Source organism: Dermacentor silvarum, chromosome 1, assembly GCF_013339745.2.
Source record: "Dermacentor silvarum isolate Dsil-2018 chromosome 1, BIME_Dsil_1.4, whole genome shotgun sequence".
NCBI lineage: Eukaryota > Metazoa > Arthropoda > Arachnida > Ixodida > Ixodidae > Dermacentor > Dermacentor silvarum.
The window spans coordinates 13,412,091-13,426,446 of record NC_051154.1 but is presented as its reverse complement, the minus strand read 5'-3'; the positions used below and the strand labels follow the sequence as shown (position 1 = coordinate 13,426,446).

Genomic DNA, 14,356 nt, shown 5'->3' with positions numbered 1-14,356 from the left:
ACTGACAGAGCCGTTTCTGTAGGTGCCTATTTATTTCGTCACCACTCAATGTCGACAGATTGCTTTACGGTTCAACTGCGACATTAAAAAATTCAAATACAAATTTTTACTGCACCGAATGCACTCAAATTTTGCCAGCTTGCTGGTGGATGTGTACAGTTTAACATGAAATGCATAATTTAAGCTCGAAAATTTGGTGCCATGGCCTCTTTAAGCGAATAGCTTTCTTTGGTTCTTTCGCCCGTATTCATGGTCACCAGTCAGACTTTCGCTATCGATGCAAAGGGCGCATGCTCTCGTGTAACATAGTTGTGGGGCCCACAGCATATCACATCATATCTGCTGCCAACAATCACCGCTGCATGCTGCCGCAGCCTGCAAGAAGCAAGCGTACTAAAGCAGATTAAATGGCAGTTGAGGCATCACCAAGACACACACTACTGTAACGGTGAATAAAAAATACACACTCAATCTGTGTCATAGGGCCCATGAAGCCACCTCTTTGATTACTTCTATGATTCACTGCAGCAGACACTTTGTGGAACATTTTCCTTGACTACTTTATTTCTACTCTAGAACGATTGAGCTTTCTTTGTAAGCATTTACAGACACTCACACAAACGGACCACCTGATACGGACCATGCCATCACCTCTACATTTACCTCTAGCTGTGACCACACTGGATTCTTGGTGAATGGTGGCTGCAGAGTTAGGCCCTTGACAGCACACCTCAACTCATCCCACTCTACTTGACATGGAGCCTTCCACATGGTGCAGGCAGCAACTTATTCAAGGCATTCATCACATATACATCAAATATACATCACAAACAAATTCACATTCTTCAGCATTTGCATCAGACCACATGTTGCACTATGAATGTAGAAACAGATTTATAGAAAGCAACTTATTTGTCACAAAACAATCCATACAGGCGTCTTTTTTTTTTTTTTTCAGTATCATCACCTTTGTAAGTGGCTATGGGTGCATACACAGACAAACTAAGTGCAGTGCTTGCCATCAAAGCTATGCATAAAATAATATAGCTGCCCTACCAAAAACAGTAGGAGCCATCACTCTAGAATAATCACAGATATGGCAGCAAGACATGGCCATAAATTTCTCACATGGGAAAGCTGTCATTCAGCAAGCTTGATCACACAATGGAATTGGTAAAAACATTCCACAATAGGCAAGCTCACTGTTCCAGTAAGGCACAGAAGAATGTTATTGCCTTCAGCTATAGAAGCGGCCCGGTCTTGTGGGTTAGTGCGATTTACATGTGTACACCCATACAACAGTACTGATAGAAAAGCACTGCAACCTTGATTTGGAGGCACTAGAACATGCTATTAAAATGATCTCAGCAATGCAGCAACCACTTATGCCAAAGGATATCAAAAATATACAAATCCATACAGATGCTCACATAAGTATACCTTATGTATCTGCACAAACTTTTTTCGTGTACAAACCTTGTCATAAAAATGTGATTACTGCACAAATATTCAAGACATTTGCTATGTCCCTGCATAACTGTTACATTCCTTTTACATCCTTTAGTCTTTAGACATCACGAGAATTTCATATTTTCATTAGTGCAACTATTTTACTTCAAATGTGGTCACAAGTTCATTTTAGATGTACAAGCAATGAAATAGCAACACTGGCCAACTTATTTTATGCACAAATCAGTTAAATTTTCTTCACGGCTCCTAACTTCTTTCACAAAGAATAATAAAATTAAGAACATTAACCAAGCCAAGCTTTCAGTGCAATAAAAACTGACATCACAAGTGGTGCTCCCCTGAGCAAGACATCATGCAGTGACCTCTATGCAGTGTTTGTTTCCTAAAATGTCATACAATGATTTTGCACTGTTTACCGCACCAAGCTGCAAGTTTTTGTAGAAACACTTCAAATCTTCCTGCAGCTATAAACGCAAATATGAAAGACTTGCCTAGGTGTGCAGTCAACAAAAGGCACACGTTCAAATAACTTAAATAAAAATCTTTGGAATGTAATGTCTCACAGAACCAATATATTTTAAGGCACACTTATACTGAACAAATGAGTATAATTTTTTTCACTTTGGTAGCAGAACAGTGACACATGGCTGTAAGTGCAAAGTAAAAGAAAACAATGTGCTACCCGTAACCTTATGTTGCCTGCTGACTTTATGTTGTGCAGCCTAAATAACTGTATACCCCGCCAAACTCACAAAAACAATGCCATCAAAGAAGTTCAGTGCACATTTAGAGTCTGCTTGGAAAGACTCATCAGAACTCGCTGCGAACGTCACTTGGGTTTTCAGGTTCTTGAGCATTCTTTTTTAGTCGCCGTGATTTCAAGTTGGAGAGGACCTCATATGCCTTCTGAATCTCAATAAATTTCTCTTGAGCTTCAAGTTTCTGGCCATGTTCTTTAAAACGATCAGGATGCCACTGGCGAGCCAGCTTGCGATAAGCTGCTGTGATGACTTCTTGCGAGGCACTGGGTTGAACACCAAGAACCTGGAAATTGCACCACACAATATTTAGCAAACATAACATTTTGTACAACCATGTATTTGGTTACATACAATCCTATGAGCTGTTTGCCCTAACATCAAGGACTTGAGAAGCATTTATCTAAAATTACATTAGAAGTGACCAGACCTGGCCTGCAGCTAGCAACTCAATTCAACTGTGAACTCTACTTACTAAAAAAATTTTTTTTCATAGTGGGATTTTACATGCCAAAACCACAATCTGATTATGAGGCACGCTGTATTGGGGGGCTCCAGATTAATTTTAACCACCTGGGGTTCTTTAACGGGCAAACCAATGCACGGTACACATGTATTGTTGCATTCTGCCCCCATTGGGGTGCTGCAGCCAAGATTGAAGCCATGCCCTCAAGCTCAGGAGGCGCTGAATATGCAAGTTTCATAGAAGTGTTGTAGCTAGAAAATTACAAAAAAGTTAACACATTCCAAAAGTACTGATACATTGTCTTGATTAGTAGCCAAAATGACACAACTTCTTGTTCCTCTGAGAATGGTAGCAACTAAGTGTGCTCCTACTTAAAATTGCAGTGAGCTCCCTCTTTGGCCTCAAGGAAAGAGCAGTGAAACCAATAACACATGAAACCAATCACACACAGCACATTTTTCACTATTTTTACACAGTAGTTGTGAAGTTAATAACCCAGGTGTCACACCTATATTTTTAATCTGCTACAAATTTTTTATTCGCGCACATAATATAGAAGCAAATAACATTTTTTTGGCCAAAACTGGAATGGTTTAAGATGGAAGATGGATACACAGATATGGCAAAAACCTTCTTATACTAGAATCACCTATTGCATAGTCAACAGTTTGGATGACTTAAAAACTAAAATTTAATGGTAGCACAGAATAATGGAATAATGACAATGCTTCCCAAATAGATTAAGTGCCTGCTGCACAAGTGTAAATGAACTGTCCAAAAAGTTAACAAACTTTGTAAATACTATAATATGAATAAAATTGGTAAGAAACTGGAAAATTTTGTAACTTTCAATACAGTCCCCTTCTTCTCAGACTAGCACTGAGTAAAGCACCTTTGCTATGGAAGAAAAAAAATTTTTTTTTTATTGCCAAATCTGCAACGGAAGTGACAACAGCTATGGGTGAACTATCACCTCCAAATCATGTATTTACCAATTGTTGTTTTACACTGCTGCCCACTATCATGATTTCGTGACAGATTACCAGCAAAAATGACTACTACAACACTGCCATTATTCCATTATTCTGTGCTACCATTAAATGTTTAGTCATCCAAACTGTTGAACTATGCAATAGGTGATTGTAGTATAAACACGTTTTTGTCACTCATCCTTCAGTGTATGGAACCGTTTATTTACAGCTGACACAATACCGTTGTACTGCACTCTACTCTTTGGAACACACTCCTCCTCTTCACTGCCCACCCTGTCTACTGGTGAGTGCAAGAATCACCAAGATTTTGTGACAGATTACCAGTAAAAATGGCTACTACAGCTAGCACTGTAAACAGCTTCCTGGTACACTTCATTTGAAATTATGTACGGTCCTAACCAAGTGCAAAACAGTGCTCATCATTTTCTTTTTTGCCAGCATAACACATCTGTTCCCAACAAATCTGTTGACATACAAGCTCTATTAAGTGAGAAGCCGTCCACATAACAATGAGTGCTGCCACTATCACACAAATCTTGACAGGGACACTAACCTTAAGGGCATTGGCTTCTCCTTGAGGATCAAGAGCCTCCATAAAGAGCCGCCAAAGTTCACTCCAGCCTTGATGTCGCACCTGGTGGTACATACCCACCATGACGGTTTTGAAGTCCTGCCACAGAGGGCTGCTAAAGAAATGCTGGATTGAGTCGCGGCACTTGACCTCAGTGCCATCATTGTCAGTCATGCTACAGTTGAAGTACAACCATGAGGCCCACATAGAGCTGTACAGCAGGCCACATGTGATGAACACTACAAGCCGCTGGCACAATGGCTTGGCAGGCCGTGGCTTGAGGCGCCATGTTTTAGCATAATTGTTGAAGAAGTAGCTAGAGGCCAGGCTGGTCCAAAAGACGCTGTGCGTGCTGAAGAAGTAGAGCGGGTATGTCAAGTATGCTCCCAACAATGGCATTTTGAAGTTGCCTTCTTGTTCCCCTATGTTGCCCACGAGGTGGACACCTGGTAAGGAAACGAGAACAAAGTCCAATTAAATGCAGTCTAAATAAATAAAAAAGGCACAATAACTTGAAATAACCAGTATATGTAGGAAAAAAGCTTACATGATACAAATGGCAGAGATCTAAACAGTACAATATGCATGAACTTTTAAAATGTTTTCAACTTTCAAATATCCTTCATGACAAAACAGTTTTTGGGCTCCTTCCTCTAGTTAGTGCCAACACCGGAAAGTGTTGTTCTGTCTCATACAAATACATCTTTCCAAAACATGGGAAAAATAAACTGCTCAGAATTTAGGAAACAGGACTATTTTTTTCTAACAGAGTCATATTACAGAAACAAAGCCAAAAGCAGGTAGTTAAAGCAACAATGCATCTCGATTACCTCTTTCCTTACCCCCCCAAAATTTGCTCATTTTCGGTGCTTTGATGTTTTAATGTTTTATTTCAAGACAAATTACTCGCAACATATACTATGATACACAAAATTGTAGCTTAATCATTGGTGTTTTGAATGCAAGTGAAGCAAAAATAATTGCTCTGGAGTTCTTGACAATCTTTTTATGTTAAACTTAAAAAAAGCACATCAAGAAGCATGAATGAAAAGAACAATTTTTACTAAAACTACCGAGAGTAAACAAATCTTAAATGTATGTGCTTGCTGCTGGTTTACAATGTCGCTAGGTTAGATCACGCAATAAAGATATGCAGATTTGATGGCATGAACATTAGCCATAGTGATGCCCATGCTATGTGGGAAAGCCATGGCTTTGCAAATGTGAAAAGGGGTATGCGCCTATTGTGCAAGGAGCATTTGTTTTGACTCCGTGCAGCAAGTGCCTGGTTCTGGTTTGAAGCAATGATTGTCAGGTTGGTGGGCATCCCCTCATACTCAATTATCATGCTCGATCAGCCTTTCTGTAAGCAAGCTGGCATAGTTGTGCACCTTGAATTGACGCTGATGCCTTCATGTGCTTTGTACAGTATTGTACAGTAATGAATAAGAGCATGTGCACAGGCGGTGTTCAAAAACTAAGAAATCAGATGGCTAGTAGAGCTTCTGCAGAAGGTCTGTCTGAAATCGTCTGCATGCTCTAGTGTGAATTAAAACTTCACACGATGAGAAGAATTTATCATAAGTTCTACAGATGCCATTGTAATGCTAATGAATAAAAGCAACCCACTGTGGGAAATAATGAAGCCACACTTATCTGAACGTAAAAATAAAAACCATGTGAACTCCTAAGCATGTACTGATGTAGAAGGCGTCATTAAAGCAGCGTAGACATCGGAGCAGAAAATTAGACAACCCGACAGAAGCTCCTGTCTTTTCACTGCTCGTGTCGTTAAAAAATTATGTAGTCCGATTATTCAATTAAATAATCAATTAAATGTTCCTGACTTTGTGGCTTTAAGTCTATTAGTCGATGCTGAGCTCTTGTATCCTTAGAATTCACTGTTGCTAAGGGCAGCAACTGCTAGATATTGTGCTCATCGTGTATGTCAATGATGCTGACGCATGTTCATCATGAAAATATGCAGAAGGTTTAGTACGCTATAAAAATAAAGGTGAAGACTTTAAATCAATCAATTAATTTACCATTCAATCAATTTAATAATATACTGGAGGTTAATTACAGCATATAAAATACAGGGTCTTTCAGTTAGCTTGGGCCAAACTTATATGCAAATGGCTATGTAGCTGGACAGAACCAAGGTAATGTTGTTTGCCGTCACTTGGAGATGCCCAGATTAGCTTTTGCATTCTTCCTAATTGCATAATTAGTTGTACTTAATTTATCAGCTTCTCAATTATTATAATTTATAAAAAGCGTCAATGAGAAAATTGTAGAGCATCTTGAAAAACTCCTGATATGGCTTTCTGGTGCTGAATACGTGCTACATGAAAGTGTTTTTCCGAGCATGAAAGTCCGCGAATACACACAAAGTGCCTCGAGCAGCCAGTCATGCAGCAATTTTGCGTGTATTCGCAGGCTTCTTTCACGCTCGGAAAAACACTTTTATGTAGCACGTATTGAGCAACCGAAAGCTGTATCGGGAGTTTTTCATGTTGTTCCAATTTTCTCATTGACACTTTTCATCTAATTAAAATATTTGAGAAGTAGATTAATTAAGTACAACTAATTATGTAATTAGGAAGAATGCAAAAACTAATCTGAGTATCTCCAAGCGACGGCAAACAACATTACTTTGGTTGCGTCCAGGTACGTAGCATTTGCATATTTTTAAATTTGGGCCCAAGTTAAGTGAAATACCCTGTATACAGATGAGGGTCCCAAAGTACAAGACTGCAATGGGACCCTCGGTGAAGGTTACATATAAATATTACAAGGATTAACAGCAGTGCAAACAATAGAACCAATACATCAAGAAATAACATTAAGTATAACAGAATAAAAATGAAAGAGCCTGAATGCAAAAAAAAGGAAGAACTCGAGAAATAAATACATTATACATAACCACAAATCTAGTACAAGGACTAAAGGAGCACGAACATCAGGAATTTAACAAATAATCATAATCTTTTAGTGAATTTTTGAATGAAGGTAAAGAAATGGTGGATTTAAGAGCCATGGGTAAATGATTCTATAATGTGGTCGCACAGAAGGATGAAGATGACTTATTGTAACTAGTAGAAACCTTAGGTAGCAAAATGTTATTACTAGCAGAAAACCTGGTAAGTTTGTATTTATTAAAATCTCAGAATAAATGAAATTACCAGAAAGTTGATTTGTTATTTGTTCATACAGTAACACAACCAGACTAAACCGAAACAAGTTACTAACAGTCAAGATGTGGTTGCAGCGAAGAAGGGCAGTGGCGGTGGAGTCGTGAGAACAGTGAAAAATAATCCAAATAGCCCGATTTCGCAAATGCTGAAGGGATGAAAGATGACACTGATATGTATTCCCCCATGATACAATGTCATAACTAATATGACTATGTATGAAAGCGAAGTAAAGACAAAGAAGAGTCTGATGAGAAAAATATGAGTATGCTTTCAGCAGTGCATGAATGCCGAATGCTGCCGTCTTTCTAATGCCAGCAATATGGTTAACGAACTTAAAGTTAGCATCAAGGTGGACGTCAAGGAATGATACACTATCACTCACACTATTGAAATACGTGTCAATTGTGATGCCCGGTGATGAGGTTAATTATGTTGAGGTCATTTAAAAACCAGAAATTTATATTTATTTGGATTAGTAAGTAAATCATTTTCGTGGAACCACTTGGACTAGCTACAAAGAACAGTATTTAATTTAGTAGTGACAGCATTAATACATGTATCAGCAAAGGAAATAGTAGTATCGTGGGCATATAAAACACAGTGAGCCATGTTTATACTGTCGGAAGATCATTGATGTCAAGTAAAAAAAGTAATGAACCAAGTAATGAGCCTTGAGGCACTCCTTGATTAATTGTTTTAGTAGCCGAGAAAGAGCCTGATAAGTATACAGTGTGCTTTCTGCTCAGCAAGAAACCTTTTAAGAACTTGAGGGACAGACCGAAATACCAAATGCTTTGAGTTTGTTAGACAAGACAAGATAATTAATGGTGTGAAATGCCTTTGTGAAGTAAAAAAAAACCGAGCCAACCACACATCCTGAATCAATAGAGCATTTGATATAGTCAGTTAGGGAAAGCAGGGCAAGGTTAGTAGAGCACAAAAACCAAATTGGCATGACTTCAGTAAATGAAATTTTTGCAGGTATTTGTTTAAGCAAATTATAAATAATTTTTCGATAACTTTACTAAGAAAGAATACAGATGGGATGGTAATTGGAAACTGACAGCTTATCCCCCTTTTAAATACTGAAATAACTTTGGCTACTTTTAGAGAATGAGGAGAAATGCTATTTTTGAACACAACATTTATAATTACAGAAAGTGGCATCGACCACAAGTTTTGAGTGCCGTGCAGAAATGTTATCTATACTGGGGCTGGTCTCTCTAAGATTTTTAATTGCTGTAGACAAATCAACAGGAGTCACGGGAAAAAGAAAAAAGGAGTGGTTAAAACTATTTAGTTTTCAATCTGAAGCACTATGTCCATGACTGAAAATTTCAAAAAAGTAGTATCTAAAAGCATTATCAACACTCTCATGGCTATCATGTGTACTGTCGTTAATGTAACTTTCTGCAAAGATGAACTATGTGGTGGCCGGTTTAAGAAATCGTTCAACAGCTGCCATTGAGCCTCTTAGAACTGTTTGTGTCTTTGCATAATTGATTTTCATAATACTTTTTTATTACCATTTTTTAGCAGACATGAAAGAGTGTTGGTATATTTTTTATAGCACAAAGCTAGAGCAGCATTAAGTGGCTATCTTCTGTAAAACTCTTTTTCTTCATCTTTTTAGTAATCTCTGCGATAACCACAGATTCTGAGGATATTTGCATCTCTTTTTACATTTAACTGTTGTTGTGCACTCGTTCACAGCACTGAGGAAAAGAGATGAATACTTGAAGGCCTGATCAGCATCACATAAAGATGTAACACTAGAGCAATCATCTGTAATTATGGAATTAATAAATGATTCCTGGTAAAATATGCAAGTAACATGAGTAGGTGTTCTAAAGGGCTTCACCCCATTGAATGCAAGAATTATGGGATAATGATCAGCAATGTTCACATCAATTACTCCAGCATAGGGAGAAGGAGAGAAATTATAAAGCGCATGATCCAGCAATGAAGCACCACCAGAAAGAGGTCATCTAGTGGGAGATGATATGAGAAATTCAAAACCATAGTCACTGAAACAATCAGAATATTCTGTGTACACAGTATTTTCAATGTTAAGCCAAGTAATGTTGATGTCTCCAGCTAACACAACACACTCTCTTTTAGATAACTTATGTAAAATGGTGTCCAAGCCAGAAATAAAATCCCTCTCGTTTGAGGAAGGAGAGTCGTAAATGCACCTCAGAATAATGAATAATAATCTAATTCAAACGATACATATTCACAATGTATGATGTCTAAAGGAAGACCTTGTCGGTAGGGTGTACGGTAGATCTGAGGCGATAAAGATTGCTGAGCCACCATAACTACCTTAAGAACGGTGGCACTACTCAGCTTCGTACAATGGCAGGCCAAAATGTTCTTGTCGTACATGTAGAGCCAAGTTTCCGAGATGCAAATGATTGAAAAGGAATGAGCAAGCGAACTTAGAGAGGTATTAATAGTATCTGAATTTCTCCAGAGGCTTCATGCGTCAAAATGTGCCAGGGAACGATTAATTTAAGCTAGGATGTGCTTTGCCTCTTCAGGAGGTAGTAAGGCCGTGATGAAAAGATGGAAGTAAAGAAAATGTTTGGAACAAAAATGAACAAAGAACCCAGTGGCTATGTAAAGACTGCTTAGGTTACTTCCTTGGACAATACGATATACCTTGCTATCACCAGTCTTGCGAGCCTTGATATAGCAATTATCTGTCCACAGGAATTGCCATTTGTGCATATTTTTTCAGTGTAAGGGCTTTGGCAAACAATCTTTCGTTCTCAGGAGACAGGTGATCATTCAAATAATTCGCCCTATCAGAACTACCAGACAAGCCAACATCAGAAGTACTCGGATGGGCCTTACGCACTTTACAGACAAAGTAGTTTTTCTTGTCCTGGCAACAAAACCGCACAACAATGTTATTTTCATTTGATTTAGTTGAGGCGCGATGAAGTGTATCAAAGTCGCTAAGCATGACAGGACATTGAATAGCTTCCCAATCCCCACTTCACAATAGCTCCGCAGCCCTCTCCCCGAGTGACTGGTACACCCTTGATTTCAATATTATTTAGCCAAGAATACTGCTTAAGTTACGGAACTCTTATGGTTAGCACTTCATTTTGCACAAGTTCCTTGTTAGCTAGTGTCAATTCATCCAGACTTCTGACTGAGGCTCCAAGCAACGCCCTGATCTCGCTCCTTTTAAATGTCACATGCTTAGGTTGCTGGAGAGCACCAGGAAGTTCAATGATTGCTGGTGGGAAGTGTAATGAAACAGTCCCATTCTAGCTCTGGAGCAAAAGCACACATTTTTTTTCCGATAGAATATGGAATCTTACACACCAGTGCATGAAGTGCACTAAAAAGAAAAATAATTACGTAGACAGATTGCATTTATTATGACATAGTAAGGTGTCAGATAAAGTTCAAGGCGATGTTCAGCTTGCCAGGTCATACTCATCTTCATGGGAGAAGTGCAGATTCCAGCTGGGATGACTATCTTCAGACAAAAAATCAACACCTGCCAATACCACGTCTCCTGAAGTATGTTGCCAAGTGAGACATAACATTTACTAGACTGCACGTGTTTCGATAAAACTAATTTACAGAAACTTTGCTTGGTCAGACAGCCAAGCTCGGCTGTCATGTTTGGTAGATTTTTTGTCACAATTTTGTTATGAATTTTCCCCTAAACTAAAACTCATCGGTCATGCACATCTAAGACTACATTATAGCGCTTTTTTTTAGGTCTGCAAAAAGACGAACAATAAGAATTACAGCTGGAGTCGGTTACACACCTCATACACAAAACCTTTTTTTAAAATGTATCTTCTTTGTATCGGCCTTCTTTCTGAATACAGATTACCATATTCTCTTAGATTTTTCTATGCCAGGTGTCTATGAACATCTGGAAGCTTTTTCTAAAGTTACTTCCAAACAACAACAAATTTTTACACGAGGGACTAACAAATGGTTAGTTTCTCATGCGAGGCTAAACTATTGCAAACAGAGCTTGCAATTTTATATTGCCTACTACATTAAATAAGTACGATGCCACCCATACTTTGCCTCCTACACAAAATAAACACTAAATCAGTTTATAGTGATGAAGTATTCTTTGAAAACTCTTATTTCTGTTAATTTCATGGCAATAAGTTGATTATTATAAGGGAGAACGAAGGTGAAAGTTTCTTTTTATTTTGCACTCAAATAGCAGCATCAGCATGTCAGTGAGGCGTCATGGATTTCAAAGCATTTTTTCATATTTTAGCCAGTTTGGCTCAGTAAAAGTTCTTGAAAGTTGCCAAGTCCAGTCTGATTCTTAGAATACAATGCAATCCATTTATACAAATAAGTTAACTAGATCCAAGCACTGCCGGGACAAGACCAGAGTTAAAATCCACATCATGGCGAGCTGGTGCGAGTGGTGCACAAGCGGTCTTTTGTTTTTGCGTCTTTCCTGGTATTGTAAAAGGGTGATTTACTATTACAGATGAACTTATTTTCCTCTTTAGTGTCCCTTTAAGCTGTGTTTTATTAAACGTATCCCGTAAACATTGTTTTCAAATATCCAATTTGTTTAACTGTTTTCTAGGGGTGTGCAAATATTTGAAATTTCTAATATGAATCAGATAGTATTTGCTATTCAATTCGTATTTGATTCCAGAATTCACTATTCGAAATTGTGAAATATTTGTTTCTGCTCGAATGTAAGAGATAACAATACCTATTACAGTCTCAAGAAATACCGATGCAAGTGAGCAGTGTTACAAATAATTGTGCTGCCGGAGGGCAGCAGTTGTTGCACAGAGGCATCAGTTCCCCAGTGAATGTATGGTGCAGATAATTTCTGCTCAATAATTTTCAGTCATTCAAAAAAAAAAAAAAAAATACCTCACTTTTTTGTCTACATTTAGGCAAAGCAATTTAGCAGTTTCTCATTTACAGTTGACAGGACGCCTACTTGTGAATGGAATTACACGCATGTATCAAATAACGCGAGTCTTTTTACCAATGACTTCACGATAAATTTATACGCGCATTTTACGCGTCTGTAGGTACAATCCTTGACTGAATTGGCCAAATAAAAGCATTAATTCATGCTTATGTGACGGAACTCAGCAGATACGTTTTACACTTTATTAATTGTTATAACTCATTTAATGTACTGTGCTTGTAACACACGACCCAGTAAAATGTTGACATTTATAAGTGATATAAGGACTGGATATAAGTGGGAAAACAGCTATTCAAATAGCAGTCAGCGATTCCTACGTATTTCTAATTTCGCGCGCATATATGACGCCCACTAGTTTAGTGAACAAAACGCCAAACTTGAACGGCACTTACCGATCGCAACTGCCAGTGGCACTGGTAGAGCAGCGAAAGCCATGTAGTCCGCAGGAATGTATTCCACCGGTATGGCGTACAAGATCATGTAACCGAGGGCGTCTGAAACTATCATTTGCCCTATAGATCTAACAGTATTGGATGGTGGCTTCGCATGTCTGCGCATTTTTTCTTTCAACTTGTCGACAGTCTCTGGATCTCTGTTGGCGTATTTGACATAATGTGGAATTCGCCAAATATCCCTGATCAAGCCAAGGCCGAAGTAACCACCCAGTGTCATCCACCACACAAAGGCTTGGCGGTCGCGACCAAGGTAGAAGTGATGTGCACCTAGCACACCTAACGTAAACCATAATAAATATGCAACAAACAAGCTTTTCGCCATCGGTGACTACGCGCGCACTTGCATCAACGGGAACGTACTATGAACACGTTTCAAACTGAGGAGTGCACGTTTAACTGGGGTGTCGCCGACCTACGCATCAGCCAGTCTTCCAGCGCAGGGGACAACTCTTGGCAATCTAGGTACCGGCACAAGTCTGCGCAATCAAAGTGCAAATCGCGCGCGCACTCCGTTGTACGGCTTACATAGGCGCGCCTTCTCTATCAACGGGTTCCTTGCACACGTCGAATACCGACTAATCAGACTGGAGAGATTCTTTTCTTCACAATGGGGGGACGGAGAAAGTAAGTAGGCAGATACTCCACGCTGCACACAAACTAAATAAAGATGTTAGCTGCTGCCACCACTCGGCGACGTTGAAATTCATTCACTTTGTGGCCTTTGAGATTTGGCAACGTCCAAATCCACGTGCCATAAAAAAACGCCCTCTAAATTTAGAATGCGAATCTTAAAGGCTGTTGCTGCTTGCATACGGCGAAAGCGATTTTGGGAGCCAAAACTACGTATAAACGTCTGGTTTTAAACACCACCTATTAAAAAAAAAATTGCGCTTGCCGCTGCTTTGTTTTTACTGAAATAGGTGGTGTTCAAAACCTGGCGTCAGTGACGTGTTTTCGGCTCCCAAAATTACTTTTATTGGATTCGACCAGCAAATGCATAGCCCTTAGGATCAGCGTTTTAAATGCAGAGACCATCCCTATATAAGAAAAGTACCGCCATCTACTCTTTCCTTCGCCGTCTCCTCTCCTAAAGCGCTTGTTTGTTTTTTTCTTTACTTTTTGCTTGCGAAAGCAAGTCGACGGAGGCGCACCTAGAAAAGTACCGCCATCTACTCTTTCCTCCGCCGCCTCCTCTCCTAAAGCGCTTGCTTTTTTCTTTACTTTTTGCTTGCGGAAGCCAAGTCGACGGTGGCGCACCTAGAAAGTCCACGTTGAAGCTTTCAGGCCGGGCGCGCGCCGCCGCCGCCGCCGCCGCCGCCGCCGCCGGCGACTGCGGCTGCGCAGAGGACTTTCAACATGGCTCTGAGGCGGGAAAAAAATATAAAGAAGTGAAAAGTGCGCGCTATCATCGTCCAATCGGAGCTACAGGAGAGAGAGCAGCGGCGTTTATCAAAGGATGGCGGTACTTTTCTTATATAGGGATTTTAGCTTTC

The 14,356-nt window shown here is 39.3% G+C and overlaps 1 protein-coding gene across 1 annotated transcript; it reads right to left on the bottom strand.

The window, feature by feature from the left end:
* Nucleotides 1-960: 960 nt before the first annotated feature.
* Nucleotides 961-13,475, bottom strand: LOC119457047 (dnaJ homolog subfamily C member 22). Its single transcript, XM_037718883.2, has 3 exons — nucleotides 12,801-13,475; nucleotides 4,240-4,703; nucleotides 961-2,514 (listed from the first exon to the last, which is right to left on the bottom strand). The coding sequence occupies exons 1-3, from the start codon at nucleotides 13,183-13,185 to the stop codon at nucleotides 2,281-2,283; spliced, it is 1,083 nt and encodes a 360-aa protein (XP_037574811.1). The 5' UTR covers nucleotides 13,186-13,475; the 3' UTR covers nucleotides 961-2,280.
* Between the last annotated feature and the right edge of the window lie 881 nt (nucleotides 13,476-14,356).